We start from the raw sequence: 19,579 nt of genomic DNA, 5'->3' as shown, positions 1-19,579 counted from the left end.
TGGAGATTATGTTGAGAGCCTGTAAAGCCTGTGCCTGCCCTGTATTTATTGTGTTTGGACAGACCCCACACCCTGATCTTCAGGGCCCCAGCAACTATAAGAGCGACTTTAGACTTATAGTGTTTAGGGGAGGCCTAATGGCCAGTTTTTAACTGTCCAAGTCTGTAACTAAGCAGGGCTGATGAGCACAGAGCCCTCTGCTGGCGATATCTCTGGCCACATTTCTCTCCCAACATTTAGAGGCTCTGTTTTTCTTCCCTTCCCTTCCCAAGTAAACAAACCCTCCCAATCCCACAGAGCACCAATCGAAACAGACTGCTTCATTTTGCTTTATTTTGCACATAATGAGGACAACCAATTGACTAAGCAGTTCCAGAACTGTTAAGTGTTCATTAATCAAGAAGTAAACGAGGTGAGAAGACAAACTTACTCTCCTCACAAATATACTTCAAGTATCACAGAAACTTGTAACAACACATGCAATACAGGTTTTTTAACACACGGACAGCCCAAGGGAGAAGGGTGAATCCTGAAGATGCATGTGGGTCAGAGCAGGGGCTGTGCTCCAGGAAGCTGGACTCTACCTGGCGGGTCACTGCCCTGCTCCCGGACACATCTGCCCTGTGAGTCCTCTGCCCTTTGTCAGATTCAAACCTTTCATCCCACATTACAGGCTCATCATTCCGCCCCACTTCCAAGGTGGAAATCCACGCACAGAAATCCAGGCAGAACCAAATATACTCGCCCAGCTGTGTGTCACGTGGCACATCTCTGGCTCAGATGCTGTACAGGAAGTTCCCATTGCTGTCAAAGAACTCTCGTCCCCTCTGCACGACTCTCTTGCTGAAGATCTGGTCACCTACCTCCCCTGCCTTCAGCTCTTCCAGCCTCTTGTCACTGGGTAATCCACCACTGTCAGTTCCTCTGGCGCCCCTACAAGTGCTGGGAGGGTGATCTGCAGCAACAGGCACAGAGTTCTTCCCCGCCTCCAGGCCCTGGGCTCCTTTATTCCTTTCCGTCTGTCCCGTTGTTACATTTGTACTCTGAGTGTTCAATTCAATCGCTTTCAAAGCTGTGCTGTGACCATGGCCTCTGGATGAGGCTTCATCACCAGGCAACAGCAAAGAGCCTGATACAGACTGGCCTGCAGAAAGCGGTTTGGAGGAATCTCCAGGGCCTGGGAGCTCCGGGAGCGAACGGGCAAGTCCGATTTTCTTAAGGACTTTTTGATCCTGCTTCAGTTTCTGTTCCAATGTGGGTACAAACTTGCTTTTTAAAACCCTTCGGATCACATCAGTGCTGACATCAAAGCCTTCAGCCAATCTGGGAACTGACCAAGACTCTGCAAATTCCCTGTGTAAATACCTGTGAAAAAAAGAAGCAGGTTTTCCATCTGTGAAGACATCGCCTATCACAACAGTTAACAGATTATGTAACACTAGTGATTAATACATGAAAAGAAGAAGGCTTGGAAAAACTGCAAACACAGTCTCTGTCTTGTACCACTAAATGTCTGCAGCCAATTCTTCTGTGCCGACAGCAACACCCAACTACTTTTAGTCATTTAATGTCAACTGGATTCCTCTCACTGCATGACAGGCCCCAGGAAGATCCACGGGATGCAAGACGGTCTTTCCCTTCAAAGAACATACAATCCAGACATGCTTGACGGTACAGTGATGAAGACTCCGTGCTTCCAATGCAGGGAGCTGGAAGACCCAATGCAGGCAGGTTTGATCCCTGCTTAGGGAAGTAAGATCCTGCATGCCCCACTATGCAGCTAAAAAACAAAGCAAGAAAAGACTGCTGCGTTGACTGAGTAATAAATTGATTATTAAATTGGCTATTAATAAATTATTGATTGTATAATAAATATTCAGCCCAGGGCCTATCCCTAAATAGACATTCATTAAAAAAAAACAACAAACATACAATCTGGTGGTGGAGACAAATGTATTAACCCAGCAAAACCAGCAACACTATGAGAAGGATCTCAGCAGAGGATGCTATGAGAGAACCAGGGAGGGTGAGGCAGGGACAGGCTAGCACCACACCTGTGGGGCAGCCTAAGAATTCTTCAGGAAGTCTACCCTAGCGCTGGTCTGAAAACATGAGCAGTTGTAAGAAGCTGGGAGAGGGGAGGAGAGGAACAGGGAGTCAAAGAACTGATGGCAGAGCAGGCAGCAGGTGAAATACAAAGCAGCACATCCCCTTTGTCGGGAAGAGCTCTATCTGTGTGACAGTGGGAGAAGGAGCAAGGCCATGCCTCGCTTAGGGATTCTGGAGTTTATCTCAGAGCAACAGTGAACAAAGAAAGAATTTTAAGCAGCGGAACACCATGAGCAAATCATTTTGAAGCTCAAAATGAAACAGGGTGCAGTCATCAATTAGTATCCTTGAACTATAACCTGTATATTAATGAACAATAACCTGTAACTCGCTTTCACTGACCAAGCATGCGCTAACTGTTCCTGCAAAGTGCATACCCTCCCAGCTTCACAGCCTAGACAGTTATCTCACACGATTCCTTTAACTGCCCCCTGTAGACAACACTTCTGAGCAGGGGTCAGTGTAGTGACAGTTGCTTAAGTTGCTGTTCAGGCCATGGGGCTAGTTTTGCCCAGCTCAAGCCAGTGGAGACCCCTGACCATTCAACTGGGCCTGTGTAAGTGTTCAATGAATGCCCTTTCATTGTCAAGGGCCAAAATCTCCATCCTGAGATCATGCTAATGGTGCCCAGCATTTTCTGAACGTGCATCCCATGAAGAACCACATAACTCAGATACCCCTGTGCAGAGCTCCAATTACTTCACCTTTTTCTAAGCATCAATAACTTTTCCTGAAGCTTCAAACCACCCTGCTTCTCTTTTTTTAATATCTATCTATTTGACTGCCCTGGGTCTTAGTTGTGCCACGCAGAATCTAGTTCCCCAACCAGGAATTGGACCCGGGTCCTCTGCATTGGGAGTGTGGAGTCTTACCCACCGGACCACCAGGAAGTCCCCCTTGTTGCTTCTTTACCCCATAAATATTCTAACCCTCTCCTCCTTCAAGGATGCCAATTTGAGATTTGTTCTCAAGTCTCCTTGCTTGGCTGCCTGTGAATAAACCCTTTCTCTGCTGCAGACCTCAAGGTTTCAGCACTGGCTTGCTGGGCATCAGGTAAACGAAAGTGGTTCAGTTACCTGGTTCAGTAACAGTAAATTTTGGCACAAGACCAGAGGTGGAAAGATCAGGCAAGAGGCTGTCAGGAATTCAGGCAAGTCTGAACTCAGGCAGGGACAATGAGAGCAGAAGAGGAGAGAGACTTGAGAAATACTTTAAGAAAGCCAAATAGGTGTACTTGGTAAGGAACTAAATACTGGGTTAAGAAACAGGTTGAGAGTCAGTATTTTTTGAGTAGGTAGTTGGTGGGAACATTCAGGGATATAGCAAAAATAGAAGAGTGAAATTGTCAGGGAACAATGATGAATTCTATTTTGTACATGTTGAGTTTGAGGAACTTGTGCGACAGCCAAACAGCGATGTCTAGTGAACAACTGACTACAGAGTTCAGAAGAACGTGGCCTGGACATGAGAAAACTGGAAGTCATAAGCCAAAAGCAGGAGTGGTTGAAGCCACCTGGCATCTGGCAGGGAAATATGCAAAATGAGATAAAAGCCCTAGGGCACACTGTAAAAATCTACAATACTTAAGGTGTCGGAGGAAGAAGGGAAGCCCAGAGAGCAAACAGAAAACCAGTCCTACGAAGAGAGGTGAGTGGTCCCCTGGTTCAAGACCATGTCTCGTTTAGGGATTCTGGAGTTTATCTCAGAACAGCGAAGCAATGAAGAATTTTAAGCAGCAGAACACCATGAGCACATTTTCATTGCTCAAAATTTTGAAGCTCAACCCAGTGATAGTTATAACTAACAGGGTGCAGTCATCAGCTAGATTCCCTGAACTATAATCTGTATATTAATGAACAATAATAACCTGTAAGGGTCAAGGGAGAATTTCAAGAATGCAGACAAGGTCAAATGCTGAGAAGTATTAGACAAGCTAAAGTGTTGAGAGTCAGTTATGCCTAGCACTGAGGAAGTCACTGGTTTATTTGTGAGCAGTTTCATTGTCATGATGAAACAAACAAACAAAAATGACAGCAGGGAGCCAGGAGGGAACTAAAGGAGGAGGGAGTGTAGAGTAAACTTGACAGTTGGGTTTCCTTTTTTTTTTTTGTAATCCAAGTGACTGACTTAAGCTTTGCTTGCCAAGGCACGCACTTTGAAGATGGCTGTCTTCAATAAACACACTGCCAGCCACACAACTAGATAAAAAGCCAGGCTCCAGCCACCCCACTGAGGCACCTTTGTTTTAGAGATCATGGTTGAGTTCAATAATTAACCACTTGGGCCACGTGCTTTTTCTCTTCCTGTGCTTTAAATTCCCACTGAATTCGCCAATTAAGAGTGAGCCCTCAAAAACCCTACCCCCCCCCCCAAAAAAAAAAAACTCAGGCCCCAGCGTTCAAACCCAGTAAAAGCAGAACTCCAGGCCCTTGCAACTCTCTCTAGCCATGGCCCTGCTGTGTGGCCTCAGGTGGGCTGTCTAATTTTCAAGTCCTGTAAGTAATAAACTTCCACCCATCCCCAGCCAAAGCTGAGGTCATTGAAGGGCATGTTGTAATCTTAAGACACAACAGCTGGTCCAGCCACAGCACTGGTTGTTTAGGTAGACTGAGCCCAGCGCACAACATGGAAAAGTTGACAGAAAAAGGTACCTGAGGAATTAGGGAGGGATTTGACCTAGAGCACCCAGAGGACTGGTCCTAGACAAGTGAAGTACTGCCACTTCCCCAGTGACATGACTAGAATACAAGACTGAAAGTGGAAGGTAAGGAGGAGTCCAAGAAGCTTTAACAACTTTTTACCTAATGGCCTGATTTTCCTCTGAAATAAAAAGATTATTTAATGATCCCCAAAGGGGAGGTGACAGGTAAGAAGATGGAAGGGTTAAAAATGCTGGCATTCAAGACAAGAGAGGAAGCTGACAGAAGAGAGTTGTTGTAGGCTCATGAAATCTTGATCATCTCTATAAAATCCCCCTTATTCTAAGTCTCAACTCCAGAAATATTCTGGTGAGAAAAATGGAACATGACCTTTGGAAGACTATTTAGCAATATTTATCAAAATGCAAATTCATTTACCTTTGGCTTCAGCAACCCTACTTCTGAGAATGTGTCTAATGCTTCTGGCAGATATGTACATTGATGGGTACACACTAGAGCACTATTTGTTACAGTGAGTGAGTGGGAACAATTCAAATGCCCACCATAAAAGACCAGTAATATAAACTACAATTTATTAAGCATCTACAAAAGAGAATGAGGAGCTCTCTCTTGGGAAGTTGAAAGATCTTCGGAATATATTAAATGAACAAAGTAAAGTGTAGAAAAGTTATTTATAAATTCTGTTTGAGACTACGAAAGTGAAAATAAAATTCTACATTCACATGAGCTTGCTTGTAATGTGCAGAAGGAAACCTAGATAGTGACACAAGGAAACTATTAAAAATACAGGAGACTAGGAGGGTTAACACTTCTCAACACACATGCAGTTATACTGCTTTAATTTTGAGCCACATGTAATGTACTATGTATTCAAAACAAAAATTTTAATAGTCTTACCGGATCTGCTCCATGGCTTCCCACGTCAGGGTCCTGGGCGGGGCACCTGACGCCTCCATTTGCCTTCGAATTTTCTGGAACCGGATGGCTTTTTTCTGCCGTTTCAGGGCGCTGGGGGAGAGAACCAATGGCAGAAACCATGCCTAGACGCTAGATGGGTGGTTTACGAGCCTTGGGGTCAGTCACAGAGCGTCCAGCGCACTTCACTTTGCAAACACTACCTGGCCATGTCGCCCAGCCAGAACACCGCCCCAGAAGTCTAACACCAAGAACAGCAGCCCATAAGCTGTTGCTGAGTTCTTTAGTCGGGTGATGAAATACATCCTTGGTGAAAGGACCTGTGGTCCCAAAGGATCTAACACCTGCCCCTGCGCCCCTAAAAACGGGTGAGAAGGGCTGCTGCAGGACGCCCAGCGCCAACCGGGCGCGGACAAGGGCGCCCAGACCGAGGCCTGCTTCAGGCTGAGGGCCCGGGAAGGAGCCGGTACCTCTCCACCTCCTGCAGTTCTCGCTCCTCCGGTTCCCAGTCGAAATCGGGGTCCGGTTCTCGGCCGGTAGAGCCCGGGATGGCCACCCCTCGGGTAGCAAACCCACAGCGAGCGACCGCTGCGCAGACACGCCCGCCCAGCAAAACGTTCAGGGGAAACGCCATGTTTAGGAAAATCCCCTCCCTTCACGACCCGCGGAGTGGCAGGACCGGAAGTCCGGGACAGAACCGGAAGTACGCGGGGGCGAAAGCGGGGGAGGTCGCGGTTCTTCCGGCTTCAGGCTGAGGGCGTGGCTTTTGGGTTTAAACCCCTCTGTGGCCCAGCCCTTCTGATAATAACTGCGGGGCGGGGCGAGGGCGGGTGTTTTCCCTGCAACTCCCGGAACCAGAATGAGAGAGAGGACGCTCCTGCCAAACGCGATTAATTTTAAAGAGGAGCTCATTGGCCAAGAGCCGCCCCTCTACCCGAAGGGCTGCCCAGGCCGGCTTGTCTCCGCCACGGTCACAGGAAGGGCGTCCCCTCAGCGGTTCTCTGATGGCGACAGCCCCGAGCTGTGGGAACTGGACTCCTCTAGGAAACGGACTTCTTGTCGCCTGGATGACCTCTAGCCCAGGGCTGCACCGAGTCCAGATTTAGCGGTAAATCTAGGCTAAGGTTTGAAGGACGGAGATGACAAGTTGTAAGCCTAACGAATTGAAGCTTTTGAACTGTGGTGTTGGAGAAGACTCTTGCGAGTCCCTTGGATTGCAAGATCAAACCAGTTAACCCTAAAGGAAATCAGTCCTGTATATCCATTGGAAGGACTGATCCTGAAGCTGAAACTCCAATACTTTGGCCACCTGACTCAAAGGACTGACTCACTAGAAAAGGCCCTGATGCTGGGAAAAATTGAAGGCGGGAGACAAGGGGACAACAGACGATGAGATGGTTGGTTGGCATCACTGACTCAATGGACATGAGTTTGAGTAAGCTCCAGAAGTTGGTGATAGACAGGGAGGCCTGGCATGTTGCAGTCCATGGAGTCACAAAGAGTTGGACTCCACTGAGTGACTGAACTGAACTGAACGAGATCCAGGGGCTGCGAGCAAATGGCGAGAACGGTCTTCAGAGTGAAAACTGCAACCCTAAATATCCTCTGATGCCCAGTCATTTGAGTGATGAGCTAGGTGCTTCACTCTCATACTTGCAGTTGGTCAGATTGATGGCCAGGGTTCTGGAATGGAGGAAGAGCAGAAATCAGGGAGAGAGAAAAGGACTCTGCGGTACCAGACACCCAGATGAAGAGACAGCCCACAGATTCATTCTCTCTAGAAGCCACTTAAAGGAAAGACCATGCGTGCTAAGTGGCTTCAGTCGTGTCCAACTCTTTTGCAACATTATGGACTGTAGCCCTCCAGGTTCCTCTTTCCCTAGGATTCTCCAGGCAAGAACACTGGCATGGGTTTCCATGTCCTCCTCCAGTAGATGTGCCTGACTCAGGGATCAAACCCATGTTTCCTGCATTGGCAGGCTGGTTCATTACCAGCAGCACCACCTGGGAAAGACCAGGATGATATAAATGTGCTGAAATTCTAAATTAAGCCAGCGCAAATGGTTCTGGATTTTGTTGTACCAAAAGACTAATGATCTCTTGTATTTCCTGTCCTCTTTCCCAGGCTGAAGGGAAAACTTTGGATTCCTTGCCCAACTGCAGAATGGCAGAGGGTTATTCTCGAGCTGGGCAAGTGAGGGGGTCCAGGGGACAGTTACCTGTTTTCTGCCTTCTTTCTCCTCCCAACTTCTAAGACATCTGGCTCAGCTGGGGTTACAATTTTCTTTGGTATTTTCTTGGCTACAGTGTATAAAGGAACTCTGTTCCTAAATGTATTGTAGTCAGCCTTTGAGCGTGCCTGCTGAAAAGCATTAGAAGGGATGGCAGCTTCCCCTTTTACACTCTCCTCCTCAGATTCCTCTTCTGATTCACTGGTCTTCCAGGTATTCAGCTCCATCCTCTTAGACTCTGAGGGGAGAAGAATGGGGGTAAGGACCTTTGTGGTGTTCTAAGGGGATGTTCCTTAAGGACAGAAACTTCCACTACAGAATGGGATGTTTTCCACTAGGTTTGGGGTCTGTGGGGGTGCCTGTGCAATGTTAGATTTGTTGACAAGCCCCACTCATCCAGCATCACTCCATACAGCACTCTGGGGTGCAGGAGCTGAGCTGAGCTGGCCGTGACCTGAGCTTTCTTTGTGACGGGCGATTGCTGGAAGCACTAGGGGTAACTTCGCTTTGAAAAAAAAAGCTGAAGACCTATCAGCCCTATCGGTGCTAGACTCAGCTGGTGGCTCATGACGGCCCTTCAGCCGGCTCCTGCTCTTTCCCAGGTGTTGGGCCTCTGGGACCTCCTCCTTGCTCCTGGAACTGGCAGTGGAAGGGCAATTAAGCACACTGCACTCAAGAGTGGATTCTTGCCACAGCTGACCCAGTGCATGACAGACTTATCCTTTTTTTCACACCAGTTCACACAAGTCCCACTCCCATCCTTTCCTGAACCCGCAGGCCAAGGCCCTGGAATTAGGCCACCTCAGCGTTTGGGATGAATATCTGCTTGTCTTCCTTCAGTGTTTTTAGTAACCACATCTTGGACGGTCTCGGCACTTGGGAGGGACAGCCGTGATTAGGACACGTGCCCTTCAGGTGCTTATCAGACTGCTCCTTCACCATCGCCATCTCTTCCTGAGGTGCACCCACTCTTGACTTCTGATTGCCACTTCTACCAAACTCAGCCCAAATTTGTCACTTTAAGATTGTACCATGTGCCTACATCTAAAGAACACTTAAAATTTTTCTCTCCTTTAAAAAGACATGGACATTTCCTGATTCCTAGATTTCTGGATCCTCCTTCAGTGTATGATACTTTATTACCTCCTCCTTAAAATGTTTTGGAGTCCCTTGCCTTGCAGGACGCACACTTTTCTCACTATTTAGACAAATATTTTGTTGCTAGTACCTGAACTATCATCATTGCTTGCCTGAATTGCCAGCATTCAGCAGGATCTTAATTGGATTCCCTGTCTTCCCTCCTTCATCCATCCATCCATCCATCCATCCCAGCTAAAATGCAAATTTGTTACCCCTCAATTTAAAACTCAAGGTTTCCCATTAGCTCAAGTCCAACACCCCTTAGGACAAGAGACCCTCCATCAAAAAGCAAGAAACAAACATATAAACAAGCAAAAAGCAAGCAAAGAGGTGGAGAGGCCCTGAGCTGGATCACCCCTTCTTATGGTCCTACTGTGCTCAAAGCCCAGGGCCCTGGGTACAAAGCAGCTCCCAAGTTCCATATTTAAGCTTAGAAAAGGCTTCCATAAATCCCTTTCTTGACGATTCACAAAGTATACATGGCTAAGAAGTACCACCATAAAGAAAACCTATCTTTTAATTTTTGTGTAAAGATTTATTTGGGACCAGAAGAAGGCTTTCCTCTGAGTATCAGTCCTAAGGGAAAGCTGGGGAAATCCTGGTATTTGGACTCAGCACCTTAAGCACTCAAAGTCCACTTTGCTATAATGGTCACTGCACTCCCTTCAGAGTAAGCAAGCAAAATAAAGTGATGTTTCTAGAGCCTGTACTTGCAAAGGCTTGTAGAGAGAGGTACTGAGCTAAAATTACTGCAGTTGCCAAAAACAGGCACGTTGAGGATGACCAAAATGTTCAGAGGAATTTCAAGATTACACTTTCTTATGAAATGGGTTGTGATGTGTATTCTGCCTCATTTCAAGGAGACTTTAACATGATGGTCACAGGTGCACAGCCCCAGCTCAGCTTCATGGTGTCTTGACTGCCTGTGTCGCCATCCTGACTCCACTACTTTTGAGCTACCTGACCTTGGATGGGTTACTAAACTTCTGTCAGTCTCCATCTCTTCATCTGCTAAATGTGGCTATTAAAAGGATGTGCAACACTCAAGTTGTGAGGATACCTTAAGAACACTTAGCTCAGCACTGGGCTGGAGGAAATTCGAGGTGCCCAGGTAGGCAAAATATGTCCTACAAATACAGTGTATGGATGGAGGGGATGAATACAGGAGCAGAATGAAGAAACACAACTCAGTGGTGGGCAGAGGCAGAACCAGCAGAGGCAAGAACAGAACAAGTGATAAACTATCACTTTGCTAACACTTAAAGTCAGCATACAGAGTCAGGAGCATGTAACTCCTGCACATACTCCCTTCTTAGTAACAGATTTGACATCCCTGGGGCTTGTCCAAGAAGCAAGGTGAAAAGGGGCAGATACATCCAAGAGGGCTCATTCATGCCATTTATTCCAACAATCTCCCTCCTTAAAGAGACAACTTACCGGTTCTTTATCCCTCCCCTTATGCTGAAACCAGTGAGAAGGCATTCATGAACGCGCTCACAGCACCACGATGGACAGTTCTCCGATCAGTTAGAATACTGCTGGGAGGATTACTCTTCCTCCCGGGCTATCAAGGCCACCAGCGCAGCCCGCACATCTTCTGCCTGGGCTGGGGGCAGCAGACATTCTCTGATGAGGGCCAGAGCGGCCGCCTCTGTCAGGCTGCTGAAGTCTTGGGCCGTTTTGACCGGGAGGTGCCCAGCCAGCTCACAGAGGGCAACGTTGAATGCCTCACCTTCCTTTATCCCAAAGCTGGGCTTCCGGGGCCACAGAATGACCCGGACTCCCGAGAGAGCTGAGGAAGATGATGTCTTTCCAGGAGGGGCCCCCCGGGTGACAAATAAGTTATGTGCAATCTCACAGTCAGTCAGGTAGTCAGTGGCCCGACACACCCTGCTTATCAAGGCTTCCAAGTCAGGCCCTGGCCTACTGGTGTAAAAGAGGAAGCCGGGAGCTGGGAGGGCCTGGAGCACATGCAGATGGCCCCGAGGGTCCAGGGGTTCACTGGGGGCCCCCTCCACAGGCAGCCGGTGCGCCAGGTAGTAGCCATGCAGGTGGAGGTGGTTCACCGAGGCCAGGCCACCCAGGCTGTTGAAGCCCACGCGGAAGCCCGGGTGTGAGCTCAGCAGTACAGCCTCGACCCCGGCCCGCAGCGCCCCGGGCAGCAGGCGCTGGGGGAGCCCTCGGGCAGGTTCGGGCACCAGCAGCACGTGGCCCCACTCCAAGGGGCTGACGTTGATCACCACCAGGATGTCCTCTTGCTGGACAGTGCCGGGGCAATCCTGCTTCCGGTGCAGACGAAAAAGGACCTCTCCTGGCCGGATCTGGTTGAAGTTAAACTGTTCAGGGTCAAACTCCTGCCTCACACTCTTGATGTTCTGGGGGCGCCTTCTCTGCACACCTCGCTCCACGTTCAGCTGAGCCACAAAACCCACGGTCCCAGGGAGGGTTTGGGTTGGCAGCTCCCCCAGTGGGTAGCGGAACAGCCCCAGCTCCATCCGCTGCCTCCAGGCTGAGCAGAGGGCAGAGTCAAAGTGAGACAGTGGCGGCGTGTTCAGGAGGCTGAGTGCACCCCTTGGCCACTGAACCCCTTCCATCACGAGATCCTCCTGCCCGTAGACAAAGTCAGGAATGCCCTGCCCTTCCCAGTCCTCCTTGTTTGGAGGCAGCAAATAGGAAGTTTCATTTGAAGCATGTGGAATAGCCATGGGGCTGACCTGAAACAATCATAAGGTGAAAAATACATGATGCCATCCCATTTCTAAAGATTTTATTTTTTAATAATAAACTCACTACATTTTACTTATGTATTTTTATTTATTTAAATCTTTTTTGGGGGTTTCCCTGGAGGCTCAGATGGTAAAGAATCTGCCTGCAATGCAGGAGACCTGGGTTATCTTGGAGAAGGAAACGGCAACCCACTCCAGTATTCTTGCCTGAGAATTCCATGGACAGGAGAGCCTGGTGGGCTACAGTCCATGGGGTTGCAAAGAGTCAGACACAAGTGAGCGACTAACACACACACACAAAGTATTTTTACTTCCTTATTTTGCTGTGTGGGGTCCTAGTTGCAGCACAAGCGGTTTTCCATCTTAGTTGTGGCATGTGGGATCTTTAGTTGTGGCATGTGAGATTTTTATTTGTTTTATTTATTAATTTATTTAGCTGTGCCACTCAGCTTGCAGGATCAGTTCCTCAAGCAGGGACTGAACCTGGGCCATGGCGGTGAAAGCCCAGAATCCTAACCACTAGCCCACCAGGAAACTCCCCTATTTTAATTTTTAAGTGAACTTTACTCTTTGTTCTGATTACAAAAGTAATATATGCTTTTGGTAAAATATTTTGAAAACACAGAAATCACTCACAATTCTATCACCTGCAGGTTAGCATACATTTTTGCTGAATTAAAGATATAAATCAAATTCTTTCTTTCTAAAAATTACACATAATGAATAAACTTTCTTAATGGAGAGAAGAAATGCAGATAAATTACAACACTTATTCCAATGCCAAGGGAAAAATCACAATTTATATATGTAGCTTCATATTCATATGTAGATAGACCTTAATTTTTTTTTTTGGCCATGCCATGAGGCATGCAGGATCTTACTTCCCCAACCAGGGATCAAACCCATGCCCCCTGCACTGGGAGCACAGTCTTAACCACTGGACTACCAGGAAGTCCTGGAACTTGTTTTTTTTTAACTGATCTTTAACTCTTATACATTTAGGTTTTTCTGACTTCTTACTATCATATACAATGTTGTGATGGACATCCTGTGTATCTATCTTTGTACATACTTTTATTTTCATTTAAAATAAAATCTTAGTTGACCATGGGTTCAGAAGAGGCTCGTGGCTCAGGCTTTCAATACACAGTCTGGCAAACTGCCCTCCAGAAAACTGCACCAGTGTTCCAGTGCCTGAGAGCGCCCCTGGCTTCAAAGCTTACTACTCCTTTTACGGGAACAGCGTTTCCACTATTGTGCAGTAATTCCAAATGGCCATGCACACAACCACCTGGGTGAGGATGGCCAATCATGAGTGCCCAGAGCCAATTCTTTAAGGTGGAAATAGGTGTCAGTCTTCATCTCCACTGGGTCCCTGAAGCCCAGGGGACCCAAGGGGTCAGGGACATGACCTGCTGTTGGTCCACAGGGGACTTCAGAAGAAAGCTTACCTCAGTTGAGTCGCCTCAGAACAAGCTTGGGCACCCTCAGCTCTGCTGGTCCAGAAACTTTACATTAATAAAACAGAAAAACATACAAAACAATGTTTTGTTAAAAGTCAAGCTGAGTTTAATGGGTACAGAGTTTCAGTTTTGTAAGGTAAAAATATTCCAGAGATCGGCAACACAATAATGTGAATGTACTTAATACGACTGAACTGTACGCTCAGAGATGTTTCAGATGGTGACAAGACTGAACTGCACACTTAGAGACGGCTAAGATGCTAAAACCTTTGCATTTTTTTACCACAATAAACATTTTTTTTAAACTTGAGCTTAAATTTTATACTGAATTTACTAAGCATAAAAATTTATGCATAATTTATGCATAATTTACTAAGCATAAGTAAAATATAAAGTCTTAAATTATTCTATTAAAAGTGAGTCTAGGGTGGGAGGTGGGAGGGGGGTTCAGGATTGGGAACTCATGTACACCCCTGGCAGATTCATGTCAATGTATGGCAAAACCAATAAAGTATTGTAAAGTAAAATATAGTAAAAATAAAAATAAATAAATAAATAAAACTGAGTCTAGGACCCTTCTCCAAAGATATACAAATGGCCAACAAGCATATGAAAAGATGCTCAACATCACTAAGTAAGGAAATAAAATAAAAATCACAATAAGATACCACTTGACGTTCTTTAGGATGGCTACTATCAAAAACAGAAAATAACAGGTAGGTGTTGGCAAGGATATACAGAAATTGGACCCCTTAGGCACTATTGGTGGGAATGTAAAGTGATACAGTTGCTATGGAAAACAGCAGAGCAGCTCCTCAAAAAAATAAAAATAAAATTACTATGTGATACAGCAGTTCCACTTCTGGGGCTATACCCAAAAGAACTGAAAGCAGGGTCTCAAAGAGGTATTTATACACCCGTGTTCAGAACAGTATTATTCAAGTAGCTAAGAGGTGGAAGCAACTGAAGTATCCATCAGTAGATAAATGGATAAATAAGAGGTGGCCTACACAGGCAATGGAATGTTATTCAGCCTTAAAAAGAAGGCAATGCCAACACAGGCTACAACATGGATGAACCTTGAGGACTTTATGCTAACTGACATAAGCCAGTCACCAAAGGACAAGTTATTTATGATTTCACTTATATAAAGTGCCTAAAGTGCTCAAATTCTGGGATTTCCCTGGTGGTCTAGTGGCTGCAACATTGCACTCCCAATGCAGGATGCCCAGGCTGGATCCCTGGTTGGGGAACTAGATCCCACATGCCACAACTAAGACACAGTGCAACCAAATAAGTAAATTAACTTAAAAAAAAAATGCTCAAATTCATAGAGACAGAAAGTAGAATGGTGGTTCCCAAGGGTTGGAGGGAGGGGGAAGCGAGAAACTGTTTGCTGTTTAATGGGTGCAGAGTTTCAGTTTTGCAAGACGAAAAAAGTTCTGGAGACTGAGCTACCAAATAATGTGAACATACTTAATACTACTGAACTATACACTCGGAAATGGTTAAGGTTTTAAAGTTTATGCTACATTTTTTTTTAACCGAATTTTTAAAATGTCAGGATGGTAAATTTCATGTTATGTGTACTTTGCCACAATTCAAAACAATTTAAGTGATTCTCAAAATAGATTTAAGAAATCCAACAATTTACTGAATTAAACCTAAGTAGGATGGCATCACTGACTCAATGGACATGCATTTAAAAAAACTCCAGGAGACAGTGAAGGACAGGGAAGCCTAGCATGCTGCGGTCCAGACACGACTGAGCAGCTCAACAACATCCACTTAAGTGTCTCTCATTCATTCATTCAGAATCAACCCACTTCAACCCCACTGTTGACAATCTAGGGCCACCTCTTCTGTGCACCCTGGTCCATGTTCTGCTGAGCCACAAAAATCAAAGTATTTAGGAAGTAACTGCTGCGTATGAGGCAATGAAGACATGGCAGCAAATAAGGAGAACCAAGTCCACATCCTTATGGAACTTACATCCTAGGATGAAGTTAGATGATAAGCAAAAGGAAAACATTAACTACCTGTGGTGACAGCATTCTGTGGGAAACAAGTCATAAAACGGGGTGACTAAGCGGTGGGATCAGGGCATCGCACTTTTCTAAGAGGGATGTGACACTGAGCTAAGACAGGAAGGATAAGAAGAGGCCTACAATGAAGAGCTAAGTTCTCTAGGCAAAAGAAACCAGAAGTCCAAGGCCACGAGTCTTGCAGGCAGCTGGTTGGCCTGTTCTAGGAACAGAAAGGAGGCAATGTTACTGGGGTATGGCCGGCAAAGGGGAGAGGACCCCCCTGACCAGAGAAGCTGGAGGGGAGGGTGGAGGCCAGATTAGCTGCGGGGCCTTATGCATCATGGACAGGAACTTGGATTCTATTCTAAATGGAGTAAGAAATCACTGGTAGGTTCTAAACAGAAGGATCATTTGGTATTTTATTTTTTGGCCACACCACACAGCATGTGGAACTTCACTGACCAAGGATTGAACCCACGAAGTCCAGGACTGTCTGATATTTTATAAACTTTTCTCTGTTATGTGGAAAATGGATTGTAGGGGAGCAGAGGGGAAGCAGAGACCACTGTGGAGGCCACTCTGGTGGCCAAGTGAGCAGTGAGGTGACTAGACAACACAGATGGCAACAGAGTTAGGAGGAGCTGGGGATATGGGTCATATTTTAAAGAGAACAGACAGGGCCTGCTGACATGCTGACTGTGAAGACTGAGGGAAAAGGAAGACCTGGGAGTGACGCAGCTTCGGGAACCAGGCCCTGCAGTGGCATTTACAGAGATGGAGAGGGTGGAGATGGGGTGCGGGCAGGAACAGGTGACTATCGGAAGGGAGAGATCGAGAGATCAGCTTTCATTACTGAGCTTGAGATGTCGCCTGGGCATTCAAGAGAAGTGGTGCACGCCGCTGGACAGTCACACCTGGAGCTCAAGGTTGAAGTCTGGGCTAGACAGAAATTTAGAATAACATTAAGACCCAGGGGCTAGGACCAAGGACCCAGGGCCAAGATGGTACCAAAAGACTAAAAATATGAATAAAGACATATCAGTCAACAGAATCAATAGAAAGTGGGTATGGTTGTACTGATATTCAAGTGAAAGAATAGAAAGAAAGAACTGAAGTCACTCAGTCGTGTTTGACTCTTTGGAACCCCATGCACTGTAGCCGGCCAGGATCCTGAGTCCTTGGGATTCTCCAGGCTCCAAGAAAACTGGAGTGGGTTTCCATTTCTGTGGCCAGGGGTCTTCCCTGGATGGAACCCGGGTCTCCCACACTGCAGGCAGACTCTTTACCATCTGAGCCACCAGGGAAGATATTCAAGTGAACTAAGAGGCAAAAAATAATACCTAGAAATAAAGAGGAACACCTGAGAATAACAAATCATAGTGACCAGGTGACAGGACTGAATCTTCATAGGAAAACCAGGAGGAAGGGAACACAGGCATGGGCTGGGGGCTTTCCACGTTTACTTAGGTGACCCTCACAACAAGCCTGTGTGGTGGGTATCATCCTGGCAGCAGGTGAGAGATCTGATTTTGGAGGCTGACAAGATGTTTGAATTCTGACTCTTCCATTCACTAGGGATGATGTGACCTTGAGCCCCTAGAACAAAACCCATTTCTACAGCATGGGCTCTGGGCTCTCAAGCCTTATCTGTGTCTCACCCTCACCTCCTCTCAGACCACTCTTCCCCCTACCCACTCTGCTCCTCACTCTTCCTAAACCTGTTCCTGCTCAAGGCTTTGGTGCTTTCTTTCAGTCTAAAATACCCTTCCCCCAGAGTGTCTTCACACGCCTGTCTCGTTTAAGTCTCAGAGCAAACAGTACCACCTCAGACATGGGCTTCCCTGGTGGCTTAGGGAAGCAAGCAGGAAACCAAGGTTCGATTCCTGGGTCAGGAAGATCCCCCGAAGGAAACAGCAACCCACTCCAGTATTCTTGCCTGGGATATCCCATGGTCAGAGGAGCCTGGCAGGCTACAGTTCATGGGGTCACAGAGTCGGACCTGACTTAGCAACTAAACCACCACCACCTCAGACACACCTTGGTGGCCACACTATCTAATGTCTCAAGGGAAAGAGGAAGAGGGAAATAATATGACAAGCAGGCAAAGAAATGTCTTGGAAAACAAACACCAGGAGCTATTTTTAATCAGTCACTCAGTTTTATCAGTTATCAAGGGTTCATTGAACACAGGAAGGACAATATGCTAAGCAAGCTCACCAGAGACTGCTAGATGACTCAGAATGCTGATTTAATCATTTATAATGAGAAACATGGCAAAGAGCACAAAATGTTCTTGGTGGCTGGTTGCTATAGGCCTTCCTCTGTACAAAAATTTACCAGGAAGCAAAATTATAATCAAAAGATTGGTCAATGAAGAAGGGTTCAAAGTAAAGTGAGGTGGCTGAGCAATCTACATCACAGCTGGCCCACTATAGCGGGGCAGTATCAAGTCCCAGACCTTCACCATGAAAAGACGCAGTCTCACCCTGTAGTCCAAGGATGTGCACTCACTGGTTGGTGTTCTGTCTTCTTAGCCTAGCATAGGAGACACCATGACAGCTTCTTGTTCGTTTAAAGAAAGTGTGACTTGCGATCCCATGGACTATCCAGTCCATGGAATTCTCCAGGCCAGAATACTGGAGTGGGTAGCTGTTCCCTTCTCCAGGGGATCTTCCCAACCCAGGGCTCGAACCCACGTCTCCTGCATTGCAGGCGGATTCTTTACCACCTGAGTCACCAGCGAACCCCAAGAATACTGGAGTGAGTAGCCTATCCCTTCGCCGGGGGGTCATCCGATGCAGAAATCAAACCTGGGTCTCCTGCATTGCAGGCAGCTTCTTGTTTGTTGCCTTTTATTAACTGAAGACCAACTCTCTCTTGGACAGGAGTCTATTGTCAAGAGACTACACTCCAGTCGCTTTGACTGGCTTTGGTGTTCCCACTGCTCTGCAGCCTCTACTTTCTGGAAGGTAATACTTCAGCAGTGGTGGGACTCACAGGTTGATACAATGAGTCATTCTCCGACGATCACCTGATCATTATTGAGTGCTGGGAAAATTAAAGTTACTCAGCAAAAGCATTCACTCAACAACTGCCACACCTTGTGTCTGAAAATCATGATTCCCACTGCTCCTCATGGAGCCTGCAGTCTAGCAGGAGAAAAAGACATTAATCCAATCATCACACGTGTAAATATAGATGGCAAACATGACAGACGCTGTCAAGGAAAGCTCTGGATCCTCTGTGAATGTAATACAGATTCTTAATCTAGTCTAGGAAATCAGGAAAGGATTCCCTGAGGATAAGATGGAAGAGGAACGGAGAACCCATAATGGCTGAAACCCAGAAAGCCTGAGGAGACTGGCAGAGAGAGAAAGAGGGATTGAAGTCGAATTACATGGGGTTGGTTTGGGTATTTAACTCCTTAATCGTTTTAAACAGAGTGACATGCTCGTATTTACAAAGATCAGCTCGCTTTACAAAGATCAGCTAGTGGAACGAATTAAAAGAATCAAGAACTATATTTTGTCTGTTATACCGTATTAAAGTAGAAAACAACAATAAAAAATGAATCTCACTACCTCCTTCACTCAGTAGCTTGTAACCCCTAGCTTTCGGAATACTCATTCATGCATGCATCCAATACAAACTGAGAGCGTACCATGCATATGTCAAGCACTGTCTTAGAGGTTGAGAGGGGACAAGAGCAAATAGTTCAGTTTCAATTCCTACTCCCCCAGTACGCAGTCTGGGAGCAGGTCACAGGCAGCATGCAGGCTGGGGAGAGGAGTACAGCAGTGGGGATCCTTGAAAAGAGCCTTAGAATGGAGCCACAGCTTTTTAAAAAGCTCGAGTCTAGACAAGTCTCTAGACTTGGTGGGTTCCATACCTAGGCTGGAAGATCCCTTGGAGGAGGGTATGGTAACACGCACAGACACACACAGACAGACACAGACACACACACACGTCACTGAACTCCAGTGAGCCTTTGTATTTCCCCCTTTGGAAAACGGTAACTCACCTTGCAAAGATTTAAGAATTGAAGCTAATTATGCACAGCGCTTGGGACTCGGTGGGCTCTCAATAAACAGCCTCAGCAGGCAGCAAGGTTATGGTTATTTCTGCAGACGTGGCATGAGGGTTGCAACTAGTACGGCAGGTGACGAATGGCAACGTCCGGGTGGAAAAGCCCTCGCTGGGCAGAGATGGCAGCCGACCGCCACGGGCCACTCAGCGAGCCACGAGGTTTCTCGGTAATCCCGGCTCCAAACACTCCCCGGACTCCGCTCAAGACCGCCACGGCTGCCA

General features: G+C 46.6%; 2 protein-coding genes across 3 annotated transcripts; both read right to left on the bottom strand.

Annotated features, from left to right (window-relative positions):
- Positions 1-353: 353 nt before the first annotated feature.
- On the bottom strand, positions 354-6,360 carry NGRN (neugrin, neurite outgrowth associated). Its single transcript, XM_068991298.1, has 3 exons — positions 6,155-6,360; positions 5,667-5,777; positions 354-1,365 (listed from the first exon to the last, which is right to left on the bottom strand). Exons 1-3 carry the CDS (start codon positions 6,316-6,318, stop codon positions 777-779), a joined length of 864 nt encoding a protein of 287 aa, XP_068847399.1. The 5' UTR covers positions 6,319-6,360; the 3' UTR covers positions 354-776.
- A 4,164-nt stretch (positions 6,361-10,524) lies between these two features.
- Positions 10,525-19,431, bottom strand: GDPGP1 (GDP-D-glucose phosphorylase 1). 2 transcript variants are annotated; one of them, XM_068991460.1, is made up of 3 exons: positions 19,293-19,431; positions 13,233-13,289; positions 10,525-11,769 (listed from the first exon to the last, which is right to left on the bottom strand). In XM_068991460.1, exon 3 carries the CDS (start codon positions 11,758-11,760, stop codon positions 10,603-10,605), a length of 1,158 nt encoding a protein of 385 aa, XP_068847561.1. In that variant the 5' UTR covers positions 11,761-11,769; positions 13,233-13,289; positions 19,293-19,431; the 3' UTR covers positions 10,525-10,602. The 2 variants fall into 2 exon arrangements, with proteins under 2 accessions (XP_068847561.1, XP_068847562.1); XM_068991461.1 differs by lacking the exon at positions 13,233-13,289.
- Positions 19,432-19,579: the final 148 nt, after the last annotated feature.

Source organism: Capricornis sumatraensis, chromosome 19 (genome assembly GCF_032405125.1).
Source record: "Capricornis sumatraensis isolate serow.1 chromosome 19, serow.2, whole genome shotgun sequence".
NCBI classification, from domain to species: domain Eukaryota; kingdom Metazoa; phylum Chordata; class Mammalia; order Artiodactyla; family Bovidae; genus Capricornis; species Capricornis sumatraensis.
The sequence above is the reverse complement of the archived record's forward strand: the minus strand, read 5'-3'. Positions and strand labels throughout refer to the sequence as shown.